This window comes from Clupea harengus, chromosome 16, assembly GCF_900700415.2.
Source record: "Clupea harengus chromosome 16, Ch_v2.0.2, whole genome shotgun sequence".
NCBI classification, from domain to species: Eukaryota; Metazoa; Chordata; class Actinopteri; order Clupeiformes; family Clupeidae; genus Clupea; species Clupea harengus.
In genome coordinates this window covers 4,900,928-4,925,927 of record NC_045167.1, presented here as the reverse complement: position 1 = coordinate 4,925,927, position 25,000 = coordinate 4,900,928, and the positions used below count along the sequence as shown (strand labels likewise).

Here is a 25,000-nt window from a genome sequence, read left to right as displayed (position 1 = left end):
AGAATCGGTTTAGAATCGAATCGTTGACCTCTGAATCGGAATCGAATCGAATCGTGAGGTGCCAAGAGATTCCCACCCCTACCTGTGTGTGTGTGTGTGTGTCCTGTGTCGCCTCCATATATGCACGTGTGTGTTCCAGTGTGTCGTGTGTGCCATTAAAAACCTGACAAAGGTCTTAATTATATACTGTTTACAGGATCATCTCCCTTATTTACATGAGCCTCAGAGGGCCGAACAGCTGGATGACGAGGGGGTCAAATGCAGGTGAACTTTGTTGTCAGGTTAGGGAAGTGAAGACCGATGGATTGGGCCGAGATGTCTCTCAAACTCAAACACACACACACACACACACACACACACACACACACGACAGGACAGGACAGGAAATGGGGAGCAGAAGGTGTGAGGAGTCTGGCGTGCGTCACGGATGTTTCGGTCTCCCACTCTTAGGCCTGCATTTTCATACCCATAATGGCTGGATCAAGTGTTCATTGTGCAAGGTTATATATGGCAGGTATTCTGATGCCCCATCTCTGGCTTCCACTGGGTGGGTGTACCCTGTCTGTTCAATCTCTTCTCATATCAGCCCCTCCAGGATTTAGCAATATTGGATTTTCATAAACTACTGGAGGAACACAAGATCCTGGAGGGACTAGTATACACAGCTCTAACTTCAGTACCGGTAAGCCTCTCTCTCTCCCACACACACACACACACACACACACTCTCTCTGTCTTTCTTCAAACTGGATAGACCTTCATCTCTCTGTCTTTCTCTTCTTCCACACCCACTTCAGAACTAACATGCTCATGCGTTGGCCTCTCCATCACACACACAAACACACACAGACACACACACACACACACACATGCCTCTCCATCACAGTTTCCTATCCTTCCCTAAAAAGGCGACACCCCACCCCCTCCACTGTATCCAGGAAGTTCCCTCTCACACACACACACACACACACACACACACACAGCTGTGTGCAGATGTAGGTCTTTAGGTGTGTTTATTTAGGCTACAGAATATGGGTCAGGACACCAGGCACGGACGTCGGCAGGTCCCTGCATGTGTGTATAAAGTAACAAGTAATGAAAGGCGTGTGTGTGTGTGTGTGTGTGTGTGACAGTGTGTGTGTGTGTACAGCTATTCTAAACTGACTAATTTACACAAACACAAAGATAGTTTAAAGCTGGTTGTTGAAATGGATTGAGTGTTGCATGTGTGTTTAGAAAAGATGAGGGCGAAAGGAGGGAAAAGTGAAAGACACACACACGCACACAGACACAGACACACACACACACAGACACAGACACAGACACAGACACAGGGCCCTAATTTCACTGATGGCCAACTGAGCAAAGTCTGCTGTGAGTCTGCTGTGTATGAACTAAAGCTAATTTAATAACTTGGAAAAATTATTTTGCTACTTTAATACCACAAGCAAGATCCTAAGTGCAAACCTGGTCACACAATGCTCATACACGCCACACGATAGTATTAGTTCATGCACGACGGCCTTGACTGCTTGATGCTTATTGCTTTGCTCATTTCCCGTCAATGAAATTAGGGCCCATAATGTGTGTGTGAGCGAGGCAATGGGTGTGTGGTAGTATGTTAGTGTGTATTAGTACATCTGTGTGTGTGTGTGTGTGTGTGAGAGTGTGTGTGTGTGAGTGGATGTGTGTGTGTGTGTGTGTGTGTGTATGTGCGTGGATGTGTGTGTGTGTGAGTGTGTTTGCATTTGGATTAGATGAGGAATGAAGGTGTGATCTCATGCCTATGATTGCCAGGACAGGAGCAGACTCGTCTGCAGGCCCCTCACCCCCCTCGCACACGCACACACACACACACACACACACACACACTCACACACACACACACACACAGAGAGACCCATTATCCCATCCCCCACCTCTCAGACTAGGTGTGTAGGGCTTGAGTATTGAGCTTTGGTGTGGTGGAATGGGGGATGCTGTGTGAAAGAGAGAGAGAGAGAGACTGGGGGGTGGGCACTCGCTATTTGCCCCTCATTTCAATGCTTCAGGAAATGGGAGGAGGGTCAATAAGCAGACCAAAACAATCCCCACACCCCCGCCCAAAACAAAGCCCCCCTGCAAACCAGGTCAGTGCCAGGCCTCTCTGACGGGTGCGGAGACGTAAACAGACACCATTAGCCCACCATGAGTCCCGCTGGCCCAGTCCATATGGAAATCAAATCAGGACTTTCACCAGGTTCCAGAAGATCCCAGCAACAGGCCAGACGCTCTTATTGCTGCTCATACCCCCGACTGCCTGTCTGCCTGCCTGTCTCTCTCTGTGTGTGTGTCTGTCTGTCTCTCTCGGTCTGTGTGTCTGTCTGTCTGTGTGTCTGTCTGTCTCTCTCTGTCTGCCTGCCTGTCTCTCTCTGCCTGTCTGCCTGCCTGTCTCTCTCTGCCTGTGTGTAAGTCTGTCTGTCTGTGTGTAAGTCTGTCTGTCTGTGTCTGCCTGCCTGTCTCTCTCTGTCTGTGTGTCTGTCTGTCTCTCTCGGTCTGTGTGTCTGTCTGTCTGTGTGTCTGTCTGTCTCTGTCTGCCTGCCTGTCTCTCTCTGCCTGTCTGCCTGCCTGTCTCTCTCTGCCTGTGTGTAAGTCTGTCTGTCTGTGTGTAAGTCTGTCTGTCTGTGTCTGCCTGCCTGTCTCTCTCTGTCTGTGTGTCTGTCTGTCTCTCTCTGTCTGCCTGCCTGCCTGTCTCTCTCTGTCTGTGTGTCTGTCTGTCTCTCTCTGTCTGTCTGCCTGTCTCTCTCTGTCTGTGTGTCTGTCTGTCTCTCTCTGTCTGCCTGCCTGTCTCTCTCTGTCTGTGTGTCTGTCTGTCTCTCTCTGTCTGTCTGCCTGTCTCTCTCTGTCTGTGTGTCTGTCTGTCTGTCTCTCTCTGTCTGTCTGTCTGCCTGTCTCTCTCTGTCTGTGTGTCTGTCTGTCTCTCTCTGTCTGTCTGCCTGTCTCTCTCTGTCTGTCTCTCTCTGTCTGTCTGTCTGCCTGTCTCTCTCTGTCTGTGTGTCTGTCTCTCTCTGTCTGTGTGTCTGTCTGTCTCTCTCTGTCTGTCTGCCTGTCTCTCTCTGTCTGTGTGTAAGTCTGTCTGTCTCTCTCTGTCTGTCTGTCTGCCTGTCTCTCTCTGTCTGTGTGTAAGTCTGTCTGTCTGTGTGTAAGTCTGTCTGTCTCTCTCTGTCTGTCTGCCTGTCTCTCTCTGTCTGTGTGTCTGTCTGTCTGTCTCTCTCTGTCTGTGTGTAAGTCTGTCTGTCTGTCTGTCTGTCTGTGTCTGTACTCGCTTTAACGTTGTACGTCTGTAATGCTTCTACAGTGAATCACTCAGCAGACGCGTTTATCAAAGCAGCCTGTACTTGTGCTGCACAGATATTTGTATCCTTGCTAATCAAAGCCACGACCCTGGTGTTGTTTGCGTCGTGTTCTGAAGGAACACTAGACTGAAGGACTGCCATGGAGGAGACATTGACAGATGTAAAACACCCCATAATAATGAGAGTCTATTGTTACAACGCCTTCAGAGTTAGCGTACACCATCATCACAATCCCAAAAGCATTACTATGTCTTGACAAACTAAATCTACTTACTACACCTTTAATGTCTCTCTCTCTCTCTCTCCCTCTACGGTGCAATAAGTATTTACGGTGCCCCTCTCTTTAACGAGCAGGGACAACCAAAGCCCACTGGCGCCCATGGAGGGCCCACACCCTGCCATTAGAGCGCAGGGACCCAGGATCAGTGGAACGGAGCCCACAGCCCCCTGAGGGAGGGTAAATTTAGCTGCACCCAGTGAGGGAAGGGAACTCCCTTGGCTCGCTGTGGGAGACTGGTATGGAAAACACAGCCTGTGTCTCTCAGCGTCTCCCTCTAAGGGGCCATGTTGTGGGCTGAGAGAGTGAAGGCCTGTGTTCCGCCACTCCTTAGCAAATGGGTGGTGGGCTGAGGAGATTCAAGACTTCAAGACAAATCACAGAGTTATGCCATTTTCTCAGCTACTGACGGTTATAATACAAATCAACTACTAATCCATGTTTTACTACTAATTACTTAACAATTTATTCCACACATCTCTAAGGATCTTATAAAAGTCTGTGCACTACTCATACCAGAGTTTTAATTCCCCCCTCGCCAAATCACCACACTATTATTTCATAGGTTCTTCCATTTATCATGACCAAATGTTGTGTGGTGCCCTGCATGTTCATGCTATAATGGTTAGGTTGGGTTACATTACCTACCTTGAAGAGGATTTAACAAAAAACACACACCGTTTAGTTACTTTCAACAATGCTAAATCTTACAAGGTTAACCACTAAAGACTGGCCACATGGGTGATGGGTGATGGCCAAGGCAACACAGGGCAGTAGACTAGCTCACATACTCTCACTCAGACACACACACACAAGGGTAGCATTGCCGCAAGCAGCGTTGTCACGGCGACACCCAAAGTTCCCATGTCATTTAATACACCCTCGGGAGAAGTGCTTAATGCATTCCAGCACACACAGACACAAGCACACACACACACAAAGCATCCACCCACCCCTTTCTATGTCACTTTCATACACATGTATTAGGAGTCCTTCAAACAGAGATAAGCAGGCGGAGGCTACACACATTAGCATTGGAAAGCAGGGCCTCCAGTCAAGGTGAAACCAGACACCATCAGCACTGTCTAAGACTCCCCAAGGCCTTCAGACACTCAGGCTATCAGTCAGGGAAAGAGGACAGCACCATAGGCCACACAGACAGACAGACAGACAGACAGACAGACAGACAGACAGAGAGACAGACAGACAGACAGACAGACAGACAGACAGACAGAGACAGAGACAGACAGACAGACAGACAGAGAGACAGAGAGACAGAGAGACAGACAGACAGACAGACAGCACCATAACTGAAGCAATCATGACACAAAGATGAAACTGGTTGGGAACACCTCAAAGAGAGCTGTGTCAGTGCTGTGATTAGCAGGAAACCTGACTGAAAGTTATCAAAATAGCCATTTGACATTAAGAAGGCAGATAGTTGATTGAAAACTACTTTTTCAATAATTTTGCCAAGAAATGGTAGATTGGATATAGGCCAGTTACTGTTTAGTATGGACGAATTTAATTATTCTTTTTGATAGGGCTTTATAACTGCCGTTTTTAGGGACTTATACTAATATATCATTGCTGTCTGGCAGCACATTTCCAAACACATCTGCTGCTAAGAGGTCAAACACAGATTTCAGTTGAGATTCTGTGCTGTTGTTTTTCCAGTTTCCTTGTCTATCAAGCTAAATTCTGACATTGAGCTGAGTTCCCCTCTCCTTGGGACAGAAGGTGTAGAAGAGAGAGGTCTGTGGTCCCTTGCCTGCCCTCTTCAAGGCAAGACCCAGGGAGAACAGCCCCTTCAGTGTGTGTGTGTGTGTGTGTGTGTGTGTGTGTGCGTGTGTATGTGTGTGTATTCTCGGCCACAGGCTGCACAAGGCCTCTCTGTGCTCCAGTGCCCAGCCACAGAGCTCCAGGCCTGCCGGCAGGCGCCAGGCTCTCCCAAACAGGCCTGGCATTCAGAGGGCCAGCTGGTAGCCAGGACGACCAGGGGGACCAGGAAACCAGGCACTCGATACTCAGCCCTCTAGAACATGCTACCATCATGAAGCAGGCACTATACTCAGCCCTCTAGAACATGCTACCATCATTAGACATCATGATTATGCATATCATTTACATATATGCGTATAAAATATATATAAATTATATATAAAAATATAAAGTATAATTTATTACCTTATCAGTACAAGATACTACAGTTATGATCACGGTGTGAGGTTGGATAATGTACAAATGTCTTATATTAGCATGCATTCATGTTAGCATTTATGTACAGAAGACGTTGCTATTCAGTGCTCAAAGTACAGCAAAAGCAGCTATTTTTGCATTTCCGTATGTGCGTTACTGACTTTGAGGTTGTGCCTCAAATATGCCTCAAAGTGACTAAACTAACCAAAGGAGTACTTGATGTTTTCTGCTGCTAAGCTGAGCATGACAACTAGTAACCAACTAAATCCAGGGTTCCCACCCATTTTCACTGACAGCATTTCAGAACTTTCCCATGACTTTTGAAGGATCCTTCATGAAATTTCAATGACCTTTCACCTACAAGTAAACAAAACTGTTTACTTCACTCCACCGGTTGGGCATAAATATTGAATGAAAATTCAACAATCACCTTATCCATTCCTTTTCTAATAGGCTAGTAACGCTATGTCAATTCAAGTGAGAACTGTATCAAGCTGAAGAAGAAACATTATCATTAGAAGAGTACAATAACATAATTGATTTAATTAGACCTATATTTGGAGTTTTCCAAAACTTTCAACGAATTGACAGAATTCCATGATTTTTCCAGGCCTGACTTTTCCAGGATTTCCATGACCATGGACACCCTGCGAACGACACGTCTGAACACGTTGGAAGATAAAAGATTGAGAGCCTGAGACATCAGAGGCCTGAGGCGGCAGCTGCACAGGTCGACATAAACCCCTTCATATTCACTCAGGTGGCATCTAGAGTGCTGATTAGAGCCTGACTTCTGACTAGAGACTGAAGATGGGGTTTTTTTTCAAGGGAGTATTGAGCCGTCGTTCTGCCTCACTGTTCTGTCTAAAAGGTACAGAGGCGGAACAGGGGAGGATGGTTGTTCCGTGTCTGAGCTGGCAGCGGAGGTAGTCACAGAGGACCGCCTGGTGGGACATGAGTGTGACGCAGTCTAGCAGCTAACCAAAAGGAAGCAAGACTACTGTACTGCACAAATCTGACAGGATAAGTATAAACATGTTGTACATAATGCACACCAACATTGCTTGAGTCTGAACATGAGCGCCCTGAATTCATCTGTCATTGTTTTTGAAAGTAGCAGTAGGCTAGTTCATTTCCAACACATGCGTTATGGTGCGTTCAAGACAACTCGACATGATATCTCCCATCTTAAATGCATTCAAGCTAAATGTAAACACAATAATGTGGCGATGTCTCATCAGAGGATTTTCCTTCTATCTGCTCGGTATCAATAATTATGTACAGCGTTTCTCTTGTTCATTTTGACACACTGCCTCTTCATGCATCTTCTCACCCATTTAAAAAGGTTTTACATTTTTGACTATTCAAGGTCTCTGTTGGGTTTGTCACCATCTTGATAACAATGTCAAATTGATTAAATAACGCACCTCACTAAAGCTGAGGATTTTTTTTTTTTGAAAGCTAAGTTTTCAAGTGACGTTCCAGTGCAATTTTGGAAACAAGAGTGCAAAGTTCCGAGTGGTCTCAAACGCAGCATTAAACGTGAAGCTAGATGCTATGTCTACCGCCACGCCTCTGCTTCCGTAAGGCCGGCTTGCTATGTGAAAGGACACACTGGGGACTCATTATACCGCGTCTGATTGGGTCAGCATAAACAAGTGAGGGCGACATAAAGAGGACTCTTTTTGACGTGATTATTGCAGGATCTCAGTCTAAAAAGGACCTGAAAGTTGTCAAAAGAGCAAGATCATATCACATTAATCAACACCAAGTGAACTTCACACCTCATTGAAGGCAGCATACTTTGGTTTTGTGTGTGTGTGCGCATTTGGCTGTAAATGCGTGCTGTATATAATGGTCTTTGTAATTTCATTAAAAAAATCCCCAATAGTGATTCTTAATTATTTAGAAATGCAATGCAAATGCAAGTCTAATAGTATCTGAAAATATCTCATCTTATTGACCTCCTGCATTTGCAATCTAAAGACAAAACCTTCACACAAAGCAGCATTTCAATTCTGCTTCTGGTAGCCTAATACATAAAAACTCAACAACAATAAGGGACAATAAGACCCCTTTCACTCAGCAAATACCATGGCCATTAGTTCCCTTTAGAAAGCCTTATCTGAGGTCTGCATGGTGTAATAGTGCCTTGTGTAATGAGCATGGTGACACCCTGACATGTCAGAGCACCCCGTTCCTCACAGTATAACCACACTTTGAGTAATGTCCACCATCTCACTGCTGTGGACATAAGAGGGGGGTTTAACGGCCACTCCTGATGCCAGTCAGGCCTTTATGCTGGGATACGGCACAATACTATCAAGGTTTCGATAGAGAGGTCCAGTGTCAGCTGACAAGGCCATCCTTAGGAAATAAGTTGTTTTGGCACAAGTCGGACTCAACAGAAGGTTATAGTGGGCAGGTTGGCAGATCAAACAACGCGGGGGAAAAAATTAGGTTGGGCCCAATTTTGAGTTGATTGAACTGCTTCCAGAAAAATCTCACATTCAGGCCGATGGACGGATTCTGTCTTATAGCTATCCTATCCATGGATATCCTTCTACCTTTTACTTTTACTCTTTCTTTCTCACACACACACACACACACACACACACACACACACACACACACACACACACACACACACACACACACACACACACACACACACACACACACACACACACACACACACACACACACACACACACACACACACACACACACACACACACCAACAATTGATCTGCTGTAAACGGACAGCACAGTAGGACGGCAAATACGGTCCGGAGGGCAAACACATGCGAGGGGCCACACTCCCCAGATCACCTTTTAATGTCAGGCACACACAAGGGCTACTATGAGCAGGGGCTTACAGAGGGAGGGGGTGGGGAAGCATATTTGTTTTTCTTCAGGCATCCTGTCATCGCCCCACTGCAAACGGGGGAACCAACTCAGCTCCCACTACCCCCTTTCTTAAGAATGAGACCTTGTGTAGCCTCTGAGGATTATGATGGATAGATTACGTTAAGTTTCCTAAAGGGGTAAGCACTCCACAGCTATTTACCGTTGACAAAATGTTTATCCTCCTTCTGTCCCCAAGTTGCTTGAGATAAAAGTGACCACGAAGACAATATAATTTGCTAAGAGATTAGGGTTCTTCCCAGCGTCCACCACAAAGACAGTCTATTGTTGATATGGCATTTTTTTCCTGACAATTATTGGTCGACCTATTTAAACAAAACATAGGCCAAATCAGGAAGTTAATTTTCAGTTCAGTTGTATTTTGTTTATTTCGTTTAGTTTATTTGTTGATATTTTGGGGTTCTATTGCTGTTGTTCTGAAAGCTGGTTTTAGAGAACTGATACTGATACTGAACTGATACTGACCTGAGAGCAGTAGGCTCACACTGATTAGTCCTTGCATGAGCTGATGATCAGACTTAAGGCAATAAGGACGCGGTTAAGGGATTTAATCAGAGACTGCCTTCTGGGCTCAGATCTACAAAAGACGCAGGCGGACGACTTGGAGGTGATCAAAAGGTAACGACTACCTGCCTGATGAAAAGGGAGATCTATCAGGCATGTCGTGACTGTCTCTCCTCTACTGTGCAATTACACTCATCTGATCTAAGGAGGGGGGGGGTGTAGGGACTGAGGGAAGCCCTGGTCTCAGTCCACAGACTGGCATGAGATGCAGCATGTCTTTCGTATGCAGTCATGGGAAGAAATGTGAGTCAGGGGGAATTAGGAAGGGGGGGGGGGGGGGTTAAGGAATATCTTGCCTTGGTGGAAAAGAGAGAGGAGAGGGGAGAGGGGAGAGAGGAGAGTGAGGAGAGAGAGGAGAGGGGAGAGAGGAGAGTGAGAAGAGGGGGCAGGGGGGAGAGAGGAGTGTGAGGAGAGGGGGCAGGGGGATCCAGAAAGGCAGATCTGCTAATGTACTTTCCCAGGCTAATCGTTGAGTATTCCCAAGTGGCTTATCAGTGAGTGAAAATGCTGAGAGCAACTGGTCCTGGCCCTCAATCTATCTCTTTCTTTCTTTCTCTCTATCTATCTATCTCTACCTCTCTTTCAGTCTCCCTCTTTTACTTCACATGACGTGACTGACATGACCACAAAATCGTTAAAGTGACGAAATTCAACGAAGAATACACACACACACACACACACACACACACACACACACACACACACACACACACACAATGATGAAACAGGGTAATGGTTTAATCAGATAGCACTAGGAGAGAGGGCAGAAAAGGAAGGACCATGAATTCACATGAACTGACCTTTCTTTCACTTTGCCATGTTTTTCTTTCTACGTTCCTCCAGCTTCCTACTGAGGCTGCATCTTTCTGCCTACCCTGCCTGGTCCCTGACAGACACTCTGGATAGAGGTCCTAGTAGACTTCAACCGTCTAGACGTTTTCAAATCGGTAAATGCTTATGGCTCCTGCTGCATGTCAATGAGAATGTGTTTCCACATAGAGGGTGATTGTTGTCACGTTCCACATACAAGCCAACGTGCCTCGACCCTTATCACTGGGACACGACCCACGCAAAGAGAGAGCACACGTTTAAAAGACTATTTGTGACATCACAGTCCGAACTCCACGAATGACTGATAACTTTTCAGCTAGGGATGAACGCTATTTATTACTGGAACGGCAAAGCATACAGCATTCCCAGGAGGCACAATAACAACTAAGGCCAAAGCGGCAGACAGCAACAGGTTTAAGACAAACCTGCCCGGCAACACACCTATGCTCAACATCACTGATCTGAATAAGCACCAGCCGTGGTCCTTTTTAATGTCAGCAGCAGGCCCATCTATGGCATACTAGAGATTTCTCATAAAGATTCTTATAGTATAGTAAATATAGTATAGTATCTATAGTATAGTATAGTATAGTATAGTATAGTATAGTATAGTATAGTATAACCAGCTGTGACCTGGGAGGTCAGTGATTCATTCACTAATTAGTTGTTTTATGAGTACCACAAATACTGGCATCAACCTGGCATGACCGCTTCAACGGGACACTCGAGAGCACTGCCCTAAGGCCAGCCAGGGAGCCAGGGGAGGTTGTGTGTGACAGAGTGAGAATGCGCGTGTGTGTGCACGTGTGTGTGTGTGCGTGCGTGAGAGCACCCCCTGTGCTGCAGCTGAGAACAGTTTGCATTGTTGTGAGGAATTCCATGTCAACAAACCCCAGGGATGGAGAGGGAAAGTGAGAGAGGATCAGACCGCAAAGCCTGGGAGGTGTGTGTGTTGTGAGAGTGGAGTGTGTGTGTGTGTGTGTGTGTGTTTTTGGGGGAGGACCAGGCCACAAAGCCTTGGACTCGGAGGATGAGAGGTGAGTGTGTGTGTCTGTGCAGGTGTGAATAAGAGAGGACCAGGCCCAAGACCCTGGAAAGTGTGTGTGTATGTGTGTATTGGGGGAGAGGGCTAGGCTGGGAGGTGTGTGTGAGAATCAGTACAAACTTTGTGTGTATGAGTGTGAGTTTGTGTAAGTCAGTGTGTGTGTGTGTGTGTGTGTGTGTGTGGACAGAAGGTAGGAAGTGTGTGTGCCTGTACGCGTTTGAGTGAGTACGTCTGTGTGTGAAGGTGTGCAGTATGCGTGTGTGTGTGCACTATGTGTGTGTGTGTGAAGGTGTGCAGTATGTGTGTGTGTGTGTGTGTGTGTGTGTGCACTATGTGTGTGTGTGAAGGTGTGCAGTATGTGTGTGTGTGTGTGTGTGTGTGTGTGCACTATGTGTGTGTGTGAAAGTGTGCAGTATGTGTGTGTGTGTGTGCACTATGTGTGTGTGTGAAGAGAAAAAGGAGGTGGTGGGGGCTTGAGGTATGCGAGACTCTTGACAAAGACCCGTCTCTGTTCCTCTGCCACCCGAGAATATCAGGCATCCCGGCGCTGCACAAAGTGAGCTCAGTTCAGCCGGCACGCCACACTCCCCTGAGGACCCTGCAGTGTGTGTGTGTGTGTGTGTGTGTGTGTGTGTGAGAGAGAGTGTGTGTATGTCTCATAGAGTGTGTGTGTGGGGAGGTGGCAGGGTTTACTTTAGCCACTGTTGATGCAAGCGTCCCTCACACTGCACTGTCCACACTGAGAGCAGTGTCTGGTGGTGTGTGTGTGTGTGTGTGTGTGTGTGTGTGTGTGAGTGTGCGAGTGTGCGAGTGTGTGTTTGTTTGAGTCATCTGGAGGGGCATCGCGGGAAAGGGAGGAGGCCAGCTGTGTGAGTCTGCGTAGAGAAGCCTAGCATCAGGCCAACAGGCCCAAACTGTGAAGCTGCTCGGGGGGGAATAAACACCCTCTCCTTCCCTATACTATTAGACTACTACTATAGGCAAATAAGGCCCAACTGTGAAGTTGTGTGCAAGAAAACATGTGTGCTTAACAGTAAAGGGCAAGAATGGCATGCTGTAGTTTTACATGATTTTTTTCCTCAAACTTTTTGCCTTGACTTGTACAGGGAACAAGGAAATACAACATGGGTCTTCTTTGAAAGCTGCTCAAAGGAAACCTTATTTTTGGCTCAACCTCTCAGTATAGGATAAAAGGGAGGACAAAGAGGTTCTAAAATAATTTGGGTTCCATTAACTTCTAAGGGGAAGAAAAGCGCATTCAAGTTCCCCTTTAATCTGTCAAGCAATACCTCCCCCAAACTCCTTAAGGCTAAATGATCTCTACCCTATATCTCAGAGACAGAGAGAGGGAAGGAGGAAGAGAGAGGGGCCCAGGTCTGTCCGCAAAGAGTGCGAGTTTGAACACAGACCTATCATTACGTAACTCCAGCAGGCCTACTTTTGGGTACAGTCGAAAAGTACAGAGCTTCTCCAGATGGAACGCATGTGTGCTTGGCTGGGCCTGAAACTGAAATTGTTAGGCTGCACCACCACAATGCAGACTTTATCGTCATGATCTGCTGACGAAGGTCTTTCGTAACCGAAATATGGGTCGTGCATTCTTCAGAAATCCACAACAGCACAGCAGGAAGGCAATTCGTTTGTTTAGGTATGCAATTCATAAGGCATTTAAATTGAGATAATTTAAAGGGACTCTGAACTATGTACCCGAAAAACAACGTTATAATGCACTCTTGCTCAATACCTTTACTGTGAGACTGAACAGTCCACCAAGCAACAAGTGTTCAGACACGATGATCAATAAGACGGAGCTAGAGTGATGGTTATATAGCAAATCTTTTCACACCCACAGAACCAAACAAAAACAAGCTGGAAAAACAGGCCTATAAATAACGACAACGACAAAAAGGACACAGAAGCAAATGCATGTAGGCTATTGTTTGAATAATACTTACAGTACTGTACAGAACACCGTCATTTTCTCCCCCTTCAGACAATTCGCTGAGATTTCGATCCCAGTGTAAAAACGGTTCACCGCCGTCCAATATTTCCATGCCTTCACCAGTTGATTGCGTGTGAGCCGACTGTTTAACTTGGGTCTTGTCAACAGATGATATCAATATATGACACAAAAGGAAAGCAAATAAAATGTTGCCACAAAGCGGCTTTGTAAAATATAGCACTAATCAGCGACAACTTTTCCTCCCGTCAGCGAAAAGTTGAATTAGCCTAATAACTTAAAACAGTCTATGCACTGCGTAGTCAGTTGCAACATACGACTCGGATAGTTTGTCGTTACATCAACAAAACAAAATCGTTCCCTGCAAACCCGGCCGTCACTAGTTTGAGGAGGCAATGCTTGATTAACCCCGAAGCTTCCTTGTTTATTTTCTCTCGCCTACAGTAAGCAACGAACGATGGACTTTCTCTCCTTGAGTTGAGGTGGTACCATACCCGTTCTCAGACTAGCAGGAATTTAGAGGCGGGGAATGGGTGGGAGTAACGAGAGGTAATAATTTTAGGTGGAGCATTCAATCCGAGGAATGCGACTGGCTCATATAGCCTACAGACTGCTACTCTCACCACGCACCCACACTTAAGTTTTGTATAGCGTGAATATCAGCGCATTTTATGAGTAAGCGATCAATGTAAACTGTTGTTATAAAATATGTACACTACAGCATTGCGACTTCGTAGTACCCGCCCCTATTCTTGAGAGCGCACGAATCAGATGCGTCGCTGCGCTCAAACCGAATGGTCTGGCATGACAGAGATTGAAAGATCTTGAAACCAATCATGTTATGGTCCATCACCCATCGTTTGACTGGCAACATCAATGTCCAATCGGGACGAATTCATCAACAACTTTCAACAAACCGAGTTTAGACAAGACTACCAAAACGACAGTGCTCACCTTTTATTCCCTCCTTACAAATTGAGGCGGGCCCAGAAAAGGTTCACGACTTTAAATACTCAGACAAAAACAAATTTGAGAACCCACACAAGAATAAAATAAACTGTTCCAGGTTCAGCTTCACACACTAAATCGTCATTGTAAAATTGGTGTAGAGCCTAAAAATAAACGTACTTCTACTTAATAAACACTTATGCAATGTTACGTCCAAGTGACACAAACTGTCATGTCAACAGGTTCACCTCATGCATTAAAGGATGTTGCATTAAAAATCTTGTTTTAAGAAAAATCACATGAATCCAAGCATAATTGAAAAAGGGATATATTTCACATAATAGATAGAAGGACTTGGTTTAACATGGTCTATAGACACTGTGCCTAACATGAGGTTCTTCCATATACAGTCGGATTTCACAGAAACGGTTGGTTTGGCTATTCCAGTGAACACATCCATATTTACCTCTTAAAACCAAAACTATGCAAAGCAACTCACACCAGGTGTTGAAACCACCGGTCGAGAAACAAAACTGAAAGATTCATAAGTACAAAGTATCATAGCCACTGTTGTATTCAACTTGTCTATAATTAGGCTATGAACTTTGCTGTTAGAAAGCACCTGGTCCAAATGGAGGATTGCTAGGCAAGAAAAAAGCGTGCATGAACCATTACAGCACAGCGTCTCCTCATTTAGATACATCTTGCACATAGGATAGGAGAAAACCTATACATTTTGGTTTGATTTCCCACAGAGTTTTGACAAAGTGCCATTTCACATCATTCAGAAGCACTGGAGCAGCTAATGTCAGACCAGGATGGAATTCCTAATATTTGTTTGGGCTGAATCTTGACGGGAACAATTACCATTGAAAACATTTACTTGTTTATAGAATCCAAACAAAGATGGTCAGACGAAAATTGTACTTGTATTAGTACAGTGGCAGATGTGTTTACAAGCCAAAGTGCTGTCTGTTGGCGCCCCCTGTTGGTGCACAGGGGGCATGTCAGTCACAATCTTGGAACTTCAGGCACTAAACTCCTACAATAAGAAAATAACATAACAAGAAAAAAAGCTCTTCCGGTTGTTTCACTTCCGTCCAAGATAGAGAGGAATTTTACGGTCTGTCTCGCACATTGTCACTTAAAAAGACAATGTTATCTGTGGGGAGAGAGAGGGAGAGACAGAGTTCAACAATGCATACAAATGAAACATTATCAAATGTAAAGTAAGTTATTACTTTCACTTAAGTAAGTGAGATTAATTAAACGTCAATGTTAGTCTAGGTAAACATGCTATTCATGCTTTAATTAATATTTCTTTCTCTTTATTTTTAACCTTGCCAGAGGAACTCACCTGCAATGATGGTAGTGGCCTGGCGTCTGACGTTGTTTTTGTCCACATACTCCCCATAGTCCAGTTTCCCCTCCACAAGTACCCGTGTCCTGGAGCCACATACGCCAAGAGAAGAGGACAAGTGGTTAACAGAACGGAAAGGCAAAGATGATTGGAGCTGATGGAAAAGTGGTGAAGTCAAGTCAGTTGAAGGCTTCAACTCCACTACGCTTTAGGCGGAGACACTTTTTTAAGAAAGAAAGATCAGGATCACATCAGGATCACATCAGGACCACATCAGGATCACATCAGGATCACATCAGGATCACATCAGGGCCAGATCCATCACCTGCAGTCTGCAGTGTTGCAGTCTGTGACTATGAGTCTGGCTTATTTCTAAAGACGTTTCCACTGATTTCAGTCTGCTAGAGCTTTCCTCTGCATTAAAACGTATTTGTGGACTCAGACACCACAGTTAGCAGCCTTATAAGCCATGGAATTCATCCCAGATGTTAATCATGACTCAGTGTACGTGTACAACAACATATTCGTGAAAACACTAATAACACTGGTGTTTGCTTTGGTTTTTTTTGCAAACCCCATATTCGATCAGACACTAAATGTATGAACTGTGTGTTTTTGTCATGATGTGGCCAAGCAATATGAGAGCAGCAAGCCCCACTTGCTTCATGCAAACACTGACCCCTTCTTCACGTACTGGTAGGCCACATCCCTCAGGCCTGGCTTGAACACAGAGATTCTGTGCCACGTGGTTTTCTGGCTGACGTCTCCTGGAAAAGGAAAGGAAAAGGAACTTGGTTACAAATAATCTCCCGAAAACAACTGATGAGCCCCACTGCCGTGCACAGGAAGGAGTCTTATTTTGGATAGTAGACCATAAACTATGCAGACAATTTGTGCCATGTTCTCATATTTTTGTTGCAAAAATATAATTTGTTTTAGCAGAGAATCTCCTCTATACTGTACATTAATGTCTAACTATGCATGGTTCACTGAGCTTTACATTTCCAAAGTAGTTTTCATTGGACCTGTGACCATGGAATATGTGGCCGTACTGGAGAATATCCTGTTCCCACTAGCTTGTCATGGGAGTACACCGCAAGATCACTTAATACTGAATCTCACTGGTGAAGTTCTACTGGCACTCAGTCTCACTCATACATCACTGCTGGGTGGTGATGTCATTGGTTTGATCTCTTGCCTGTGTCTGCACCCGTGCCCACTCCCTCTCCTCCAGATCGCCACATCTCGTTCGTCGCCATGGAGAAGATGGTGACGGGGTTCCGGCCCTCCACCTGTCTCATGACGGGGTCCTGCCCCACCCGCCCGAGCAACTGCACCTTATTGATAGCTGAGAGGGAGGACAAGTGAAGAATAAACATGTCATTCAAAAAAATACTAAGGTTTTTAATCATCTACACATACACAACCCTGCTTTCACACCACTGCAGTTATTTGCTGCGTTCAATGAGGCAGGGAAACTAGGTCTGTCATCTTTGAAGAAATTATTTCAGACTAATGTCATCAAACGGTTTGTGACAGTTAGAAATGCAGCATATTAACCATTTATAACTGTAGAATTGCAGCTGAGAATAACTGAAGACATCTGTAGTGTCATACTATCAAAGATTGATGTTACCAGTGTTGGATTATGATTCCAGTATAATAACATTAAATGAAATGTATACTCACATCTCTCCAATATAAAGCTAGCATCTGTTGTCCCATGCCGAACAAACTGTTTCAGTATCTGCAAAAGAAAGATAGATAGATAGATAGATAGATGGATACTTTATTAATCCCGAGGGAAATGTAGGTCATCCATAGTAGCTTATACACTTATGCACTTGTTCAACTCACAGACATATATACATAAATCACATACACATAGGGAGAACATGTTCACAAGGAGTGGGGTGTTTACAGATACAGGATGGAGACAGTCACTCATTGTCTTCGCTGTGGCTTATTTTGGTCACTCAACCACAGAGGTCATGTTATAATTTGCAAAAACACACAGTTTAAACAAGTTGTTATGCACAGCATATTGGCAGAGGTCTTGCATCATACTCATTCCACTTCAGTCAGACAGGAAATTTCTTGAACTGTAGGTGGTCGTCAATTCCTACCTGTACTGATGCGTTACGGAACATTTTTGCGTGAGGACAGACTGCTTCTAAATAGCCTTATCTGTAGACATAAAGGAAGCAAACATTTACCTGCTATTTCAATATTAAGTTAACCGTTTAACATTGTGACAGTAGGTGAGAATAAACAGACAAAGTTTGCTCAAGGTGTTAATTTACTTCTTAACAGTTACTATTAGCTTATGCAGTTAACCATTCAAAGATACTCTTGACAATCAAACATAAAGTAAATAAAACACGTCAGTATAGGCAGAACAATGTTTTGTTGGATGACCTGATCAGCAAGTGTAAATGGGTGAAAGCTAGCCACCTGGCCAAGACCACAGATAACCTAACGTGTAAAATGCCTAAATGGCCAAATTAATTCGCTTGGTATACACTGCAAAGATCTAACATAATTTGTGTGCAACCATAACTACACTTCTGTTTCGAATAGCAATGTATGAAGGTTAGCAACACTTACACGCTTCGAGTTGCGATGGACAACTCTTCTGTAACCCCACGCTTTTTCCGGTCCGTCGTTAAAACTGGTCCGGGTGATATAGCTTCGTTTTCTTCCAAAGTTCCTCTTGCTTGAATCTTGCTTGAAAAAGGTGACCACAACGATTCAATTGAAAATGTTATGGACTTTTGGTCTAAAACGATCTAGCTACCCACCTGAAAACATGCAAAAATCTGGCTAACACCAGTTGGTACTGATAAAAGCTTGCTGACTGGTGTATTTCTGCGATATTGTTGGCGATGTCGTGTTGTGAAGGCTTTTCGGCTATTTGCAGGACCACAGAGCTACATGGACGGCTTATGGGTGGAGAGAACAGGTGTAGCCTATATGTCTTTCGACCGTATACCATGAAAGTTTATTTGAAGATTATACCCAAAAGTAGTTGCTTATAAAAACATAGCTCAACAAAAAGAGGCAAATTGTTGCATAGTGTTGCTTTAACCGTGGAGTTAAAGCATTCAGACCTCTTCACCATGCGATACAAGTTATGTTTCAACAAAATTTGTGTAATGCATTGGGCTGCAAGATCAAATCTGGAACGTTTTATTATAAATTAATGGAAATTTGGAAAGAATTGGAAGTCTATAGTCTTAAATGTAACAAAAAGGTTATACTAATTGTTTGTCATATGGAAAGCTCCATAATCTTATGAATGCATAGGTGCATTTAATACACTTCCAATATTAGGTCTGACGTCCAAAGCAACTTGTATTATGAATCCCTTTACATTAAATTACACTACAGCCGTACAAGAGTAGAATGCATGCATCTCTGTCACAGGTAAATAAAAACAATAATCGTAATTGTGTCAGAGGGGTATTTAAAAATGAGACCACCAATCAGTTATAAATAAAGCTCTGTACCTTTATTTACTGTGCAAAACCTCAACTCATAGAGAGAGTCAACCAGACACTTTACAAAATGAACAGGAATGCATAATGCAGTACACAGCCATTCAACAGTTAGAGATGTTGTAGCTTATTAAATTGAGTAACACTTCAGAAATACATCTACTTGTACTGAGGGTATGTAATATGAAAATCCCTGTTGAGTGCAGCTCCAAAATGTATCACAGATATAGAAGAGTTTTACCTTGCACCACAAAGCACACAATTTGAGGGTATTCTCTTTATTTTCTGTTGCAAAGTTGAAGTCATGGTTTTCTTTCGCTCCTTGTGTCTTAAAGGTCAGCGCCACTCGTGAGGCCAGCCATTTTGAAACTGAGAAAGTCACAAAAGACCCCAATTATCTGTAGGTGTTCTACTCAATGCCCACCACCTCCATCCATACTCTGCAGTCTTGAATGGACATTTGGATACATGTTTGACAGATTATTTACTGATTGGTTGGTTCTTGTTTAACATTTTATTTTGCATTCCTGTTGAGGATAACCATGACTTGGAAGAACAAAAAGTTAATTATTTTTCGGGTACTGTATTCTGCCCTATTACAGATCCTGTGGTGATCCACGATCCATCCATACAGATCCATGATAGCAGCAAAAACGATCTAATGTTAATTCTGTACCTTTGCAACACCAGTTGTAGATTATGCCCTTACTAAACAGTAATAGTAATGTCAAGAGTGTCTAACTTAACTGAGCTACATCGAAACCACAAAAACATTAAGTGCATAGATTTATTCTTCATCTATTCATTCACTAGTTTTCCTGACATTGAATTGTGCATAATCTTTTGAAGAATTGATTCGATCAACACACCTCATGTCATGTCACACACCTCATGTCAATACATCACTTCTGTGACTTTTAGAGTGTTTCAACAAAAAAAAACATTCTTAGAGTGCAATATGTGTGACTTTTAGAGTGTTTCAACAAGAAAAACATTCTTAGAGTGCAATATGTGTGACTTTTAGAGTGTTTCAACAAGATAGGACATTCTTAGAGTGCAATGTATGCCAACTTGCACTAACCTGCCTGGTAACCATGTTGGAAGCTAAAGATTCGACAAGGCAAGAGGAAGGAGTCGAGGGTGGGGGACAGCACACACCAACTCTCTCTCTCACACACACACACACACACACACACACACACACACACACACACACTCACACTCACACTCACACTCACACACACACACACACACTCACACTCACACGTGAAATCAAATGGAGGTCAGGTATGTGCACAACCGATTAGTAAGACGCCAAACGAAGTGACAAATTAGCACAAACACACCCAAACACCCAAAAAAGACACTTAAATCTTACTGGAAAAAGAGTGAGCATACGCACTCACACTTTTGTGCAGCCAAAGCCATCGCATGTAAACATACATATAGGCCAATCAAACGTTGAGTTCATGGTCAGGAAATGTGCAAGTACATCTGTGTTTATGTGCATGCGTGCGTGTGTGTGTGTGTGTCTATCTGTGTGTGTGTGTGTGTGTGTGTGTGTGTGTGTGTGTGTGTGTGTGAGAGACTTCTCTTCACTACATATGTTCTTTTTCACACACTCATACACTCATAGCACACTGTCCTAGGAATTGTGTGACACTGGATGCTCTGAGTTCCTTGAATGAAAATGAGGGGTGTGGCTTATGACCCGGGCTGAAGTCAGTAAGCCAATAGCAGCAGAGTTGAGGTGAATGCGGAGCCAATCAGGGTTCAGGACTGGCAAAGCACCAATGAGAGGAGCTGTGAGAGAAGGCGCTGGGCTGGCTGACTGATGGGGTAGCTGGGAGGCAGCTTCTTCACTGACCCTGATGCTTTTACATAGTACCTATGGATGGGAGAGGGAGAAGGAGAGGACAGAGGAGAAGATATGAGATGAGGAGGAAAGGAGAAGATAGGAGGACAGGAGAAGATATGAGTCAAGAGAAGAGAGCAGGACAGAGGAGAATATATGAGATGAGAGGGAAAGGAGAAGAGAGGAGGACAGGAGAAGAGATGAGAAGAGATGAGATGAGGAGGAGAGGAGATAAGAGAAGGGGAGAGAAGGAGAGGAGATAAGAGAAGGGGAGAGAACAGTGGAAGCAGGGACAGAGGAGATGAGAAGAGACGAGAAGAGGTGGAGAGAAGAGATGAAAAGAGGAGGAGAGGAGATAAGAGAAGGGAGGAGGACAGTGGAAGGGAGGAGCGAGGAGGGCAGGAGAAAAGGAGAGTAGAGGAGAAGAGGAAGAGAGGAGAGGAGATAAGAGGAGAGGATAAGAGAAGATGACAGAGGTGGCAATGAGAAGAGGAAGAGAGGAGAGGAGATAAGAGGAGAGGATAAGAGAAGATGACAGAGGTGGCAATGAGAAGAGGATGAGAGGAAGGGAAAGAGAAGACAAGGAGGAGAGTTATCACAATGAAGGAAAGGACAGGTGAGAAATGAAAACAAATAGAAGAGAAGGAATAGAGGGGGAAAGGAAAAGAAAGGATAAAGACAAGGCGATGGGAGAAAGAGGGGATGTGATAAAAGAGAAAGATACAGCAGAACATTAGAAAGGGACTGGGCATTGGGTATATGAGAAAAGCAAACCAGCATCAAGTCAATTCACCATGTACTCTGAAACATATTTAAGGATCCAGCTTCAACGTTATTGAAGACACTTAAAGACTGTCCCCGTCACATTACTGAAGACACTTAAAGACTGTCCCCTTCACGTCATTGAAGACACTTAAAGACTGTCCTCTTCAACCTTATTGAAGACACTTAAAGACTGTCCCCTTCACGTTACTGAAGACACTTAAAGACTGTCCCCTTCAACGTTATTGAAGACACTTAAAGACTGTCCTCTTCACGTTACTGAAGACACTTAAAGACTGTCCCCTTCACGTCATTGAAGACACTTAAAGACTGTCCTCTTCAACCTTATTGAAGACACTTAAAGACTGTCCCCTTCACGTTACTGAAGCCACTTAAAGACTGTCCCCTTCAACGTTATTGAAGACACTTAAAGACTGTCCTCTTCACGTTACTGAAGACACTTAAAGACTGTCCCCGTCACATTACTGAAGACCCTTAAAGACTGTCCTCTTCACGTTACTGAAGACACTTAAAGACTGTCGTCTTCACGTTACTGAAGACACTTAAAGACTGTCCTCTTCACGTTACTGAAGACACTTAAAGACTGTCCCCGTCACATTACTGAAGACCCTTAAAGACTGTCCCCTTCACGTCATTGAAGACACTTAAAGACTGTCCCCTCCACGTTACTGAAGACACTTAAAGACTGTCCCCTTCACGTTACTGAAGACACTTAAAGACTGTCCCCTTCACGTCATTGAAGACACTTCAAGACTGTCCCCGTCACATTACTGAAGACACTTAAAGACTGTCCCCTTCACGTTACTGAAGACACTTAAAGACTGTCCTCTTCAACCTTATTGAAGACACTTAAAGACTGTCCCCTTCACGTTACTGAACACTTAAAGACTGTCCCCTTCAACGTTATTGAAGACACTTAAAGACTGTCCCCTTCACGTCATTGAAGACACTTAAAGACTGTCCCCTTCACGTTACTGAAGACACTTCAAGACTGTCCCCTCCACGTTACTGAAGACAGTGTCTCACCTGAACTCCTCTCTGAACTCGGACCTGATGAACTTGCTCAGGGTACTGCTGTACTGAAGGCAGGCCAGAAGGACCCGGCAGCGCTGGTACAACAGAACCACCTGAGACGGGCTCATGACAGGCTGAGATCCAGACAGAACAAGGACCACTTGATGGGTCTGATAGCCCACAAAGTGCATCTGTAAAAAGGAGAGAGAGAGAGAGAGAGAGAGAGAGAGAGAGAGAGAGAGTGAAGATGGATAGACAGAGAGAGAGAGAGAGAGAGAGAGAGAGAGAGAGAGTGAAGATGGATAGACAGAGAGAGAGAGAGAGAGAGAGAGAGAGAGAGAGAGAGAGTGAAGATGGATAGACAGAGAGAGAGAGAGAGAGTGAAGATGGATGGACAGAGAGAGAGAGAGAGAGAGAGAGAGAGAGAGAGAGAGTGAAGATGGATAGACAGAGAGAGAGAGAGAGAGAGAGAGAGAGTGAAGATGGATAGACAGAGAGAGAGAGAGAGAGAGAGAGAGAGGTGATCAGAATAGACCTGTCTCTTGATAGATGTTTCATGCAATGTGATACATTAGTGGCAGTGGAACTCATAGCAAGATCACAGGAGGTCAATTAGAATGAATGCATCTATGTGTTGTAGACTTGTTCAATTATTAGAGAAAGAAATGTATGCTAACCACAACATGTGCTAACATTTAATGTGTTAACATGTGAGACTGAACTAGATTTAGTCTGGATCTGAAATGGCGTTGGGAATCTGGATCTGAAAAGGCCCTGTGAAATCTGGATCTGAGGGGTCATGCAGACGAAGTCTAGTTTGCCTGAACCCGGAGAGAACCGTCTCCGGATAGCCCTATCGTGCAGACGAACCCACTGTATCCGCACACTGTATCCGCACCTTTTCGAATCGGGGGTCCAAAGTGAGTAAACTCGAAATCCGGTCGCGGGTTGGTGTTCGTATGCACGCTATCCGCAAACCTAATCGGATTGCCCCACGTGATCGCCTCGCAACCTCAGGCTGAACCCGTATTAACCCCACTGCTTCACTGCATAACAGCAACAACCTAAACTTACATTTTTCTACTGTGCTTAGTTGTTTGTATTGGGATAGTGTGCTGCTTTACCTACATGTGGATAGTTTTTCGTGGTCTTACTTAGCCAGTTGGACATCATTTTTTAGACCAGCCAGAACAACGGACACGACCGGCATTATTTAATAACTGAATGGGTTGCCATGGCGCAGCGAGTGTGGCAGCCAGTTATAACAGCTCTCCAGTTTAAAAAAAAAAAGAATTCTTCCTATTACCTTGCTGCTTTTACACGTGAATTTCCCTAACGGGATTAATACAAATGTATCTATCTATCTTTCTAAATCAATGTTTTTAGGAAAGGTATGACATTAACAAGCCATACTTTAATCTATCACTGTTTAAGCTATTTGCATCAGACCATTTTTCAAAACCAGTTTCAAAAAGTGTCAGCAATAGCCTATATGAGCAAATCTGACGTGAAAAGATTTGTATTATAGACGGAAGTTTCAAAATGGTCTGTAATAAAGATGAATGTTACGTTAGCTTTAGTCCTGTCAGACAACGATAGCGATTGCTACTAGCTAGCGTTAACGTTACTTCAGAGGTTCAGTACGTGAAGGACAAAGCCCTCAACAATAGCCTACATTGTTGTAAGTAATAAAACTGGAAGCAATTGTAAACCATGAAACATCCAGGATCCACAGCACTTGCATTGTGGTCTCTCGTGCTCAAGCTCAGCATCTCCATAAAGCACAGGCATTTAAACAACTCAGACATGTCATGTTGCACATTTCTTTGTTGCACTGTTCTAAACTCTTCATTATCAATAACAAATATAATTATTTTTCGCTTAACCTACAGTCTGCTCTGACCACTGATTTTATAAACCACCATAATGTGTTACTGCGCAGATTAAATGTAGGCTATGCGGCTAGGCTAAACGTTTCTAGTTGGAGCTCGACTACTGCCATATGTCACTTTATTAGCATGCTCCTGTCTTCTTCTCCGTTTTCTTCAGTTGTCTGTAGCACTGTTTAAGCGCCACCAACAGGGGTGGGGGATGTACTACAGCGGATTCAATCGGATTCGCTGGGTTCATGTGCACGCGATTAAAAAGTGGATATGTGTGAAAAATGAATCCGGGTTCAGGCAAACTAGACTTCGTCTGCATGAGGCCTGAAATGGCTCTGTGAATCTGGATCTGAAATGGCCTTGTGGAATCTCCTGTTCTCTGTGAAATATCCGATTGTGTAAATACTGTGTGTAGCCTCGCCCCTGAAGGGCTCACATCAATCAGTGTTACCCAACAGATCCCACTCTCTGGACGCTCTTAAAGAGCAGGATTAACTGACCCAAGCACGTTTGCATGAGATA

General features: G+C 44.2%; 3 protein-coding genes across 3 annotated transcripts in view; all 3 read right to left on the bottom strand.

Annotated features, from left to right (window-relative positions):
- creb3l2 (cAMP responsive element binding protein 3-like 2) overlaps positions 1–13,796 on the bottom strand; it is a 39,271-nt gene extending 25,475 nt beyond the window's left edge. The window contains exon 1 of the mRNA XM_012830268.3: positions 13,134–13,796. Within this exon, the coding sequence (XP_012685722.1) occupies positions 13,134–13,232 (99 nt within the window). The 5' untranslated portion in view covers positions 13,233–13,796. The remainder of the gene's footprint in view (positions 1–13,133) is intronic.
- A 602-nt stretch (positions 13,797–14,398) lies between these two features.
- ssbp1 (single-stranded DNA binding protein 1) lies at positions 14,399–18,192 on the bottom strand. The gene is made up of 7 exons (XM_012830245.3): positions 18,054–18,192; positions 17,573–17,633; positions 17,136–17,193; positions 16,645–16,794; positions 16,126–16,213; positions 15,444–15,532; positions 14,399–15,248 (listed from the first exon to the last, which is right to left on the bottom strand). Exons 2-7 carry the CDS (start codon positions 17,594–17,596, stop codon positions 15,205–15,207), a joined length of 453 nt encoding a protein of 150 aa, XP_012685699.2. The 5' UTR covers positions 17,597–17,633; positions 18,054–18,192; the 3' UTR covers positions 14,399–15,204.
- A 2,316-nt stretch (positions 18,193–20,508) lies between these two features.
- The window catches only part of c16h12orf56 (chromosome 16 C12orf56 homolog), a 24,034-nt gene continuing 19,542 nt past the window's right edge, over positions 20,509–25,000 (bottom strand). The window contains exons 12-13 of the mRNA XM_012830227.2: positions 22,608–22,786; positions 20,509–20,831 (exon numbers count right to left, since the gene is read on the bottom strand). Coding sequence (XP_012685681.2) covers positions 20,717–20,831; positions 22,608–22,786 — 294 coding nt within the window. The 3' untranslated portion in view covers positions 20,509–20,716. The remainder of the gene's footprint in view (positions 20,832–22,607; positions 22,787–25,000) is intronic.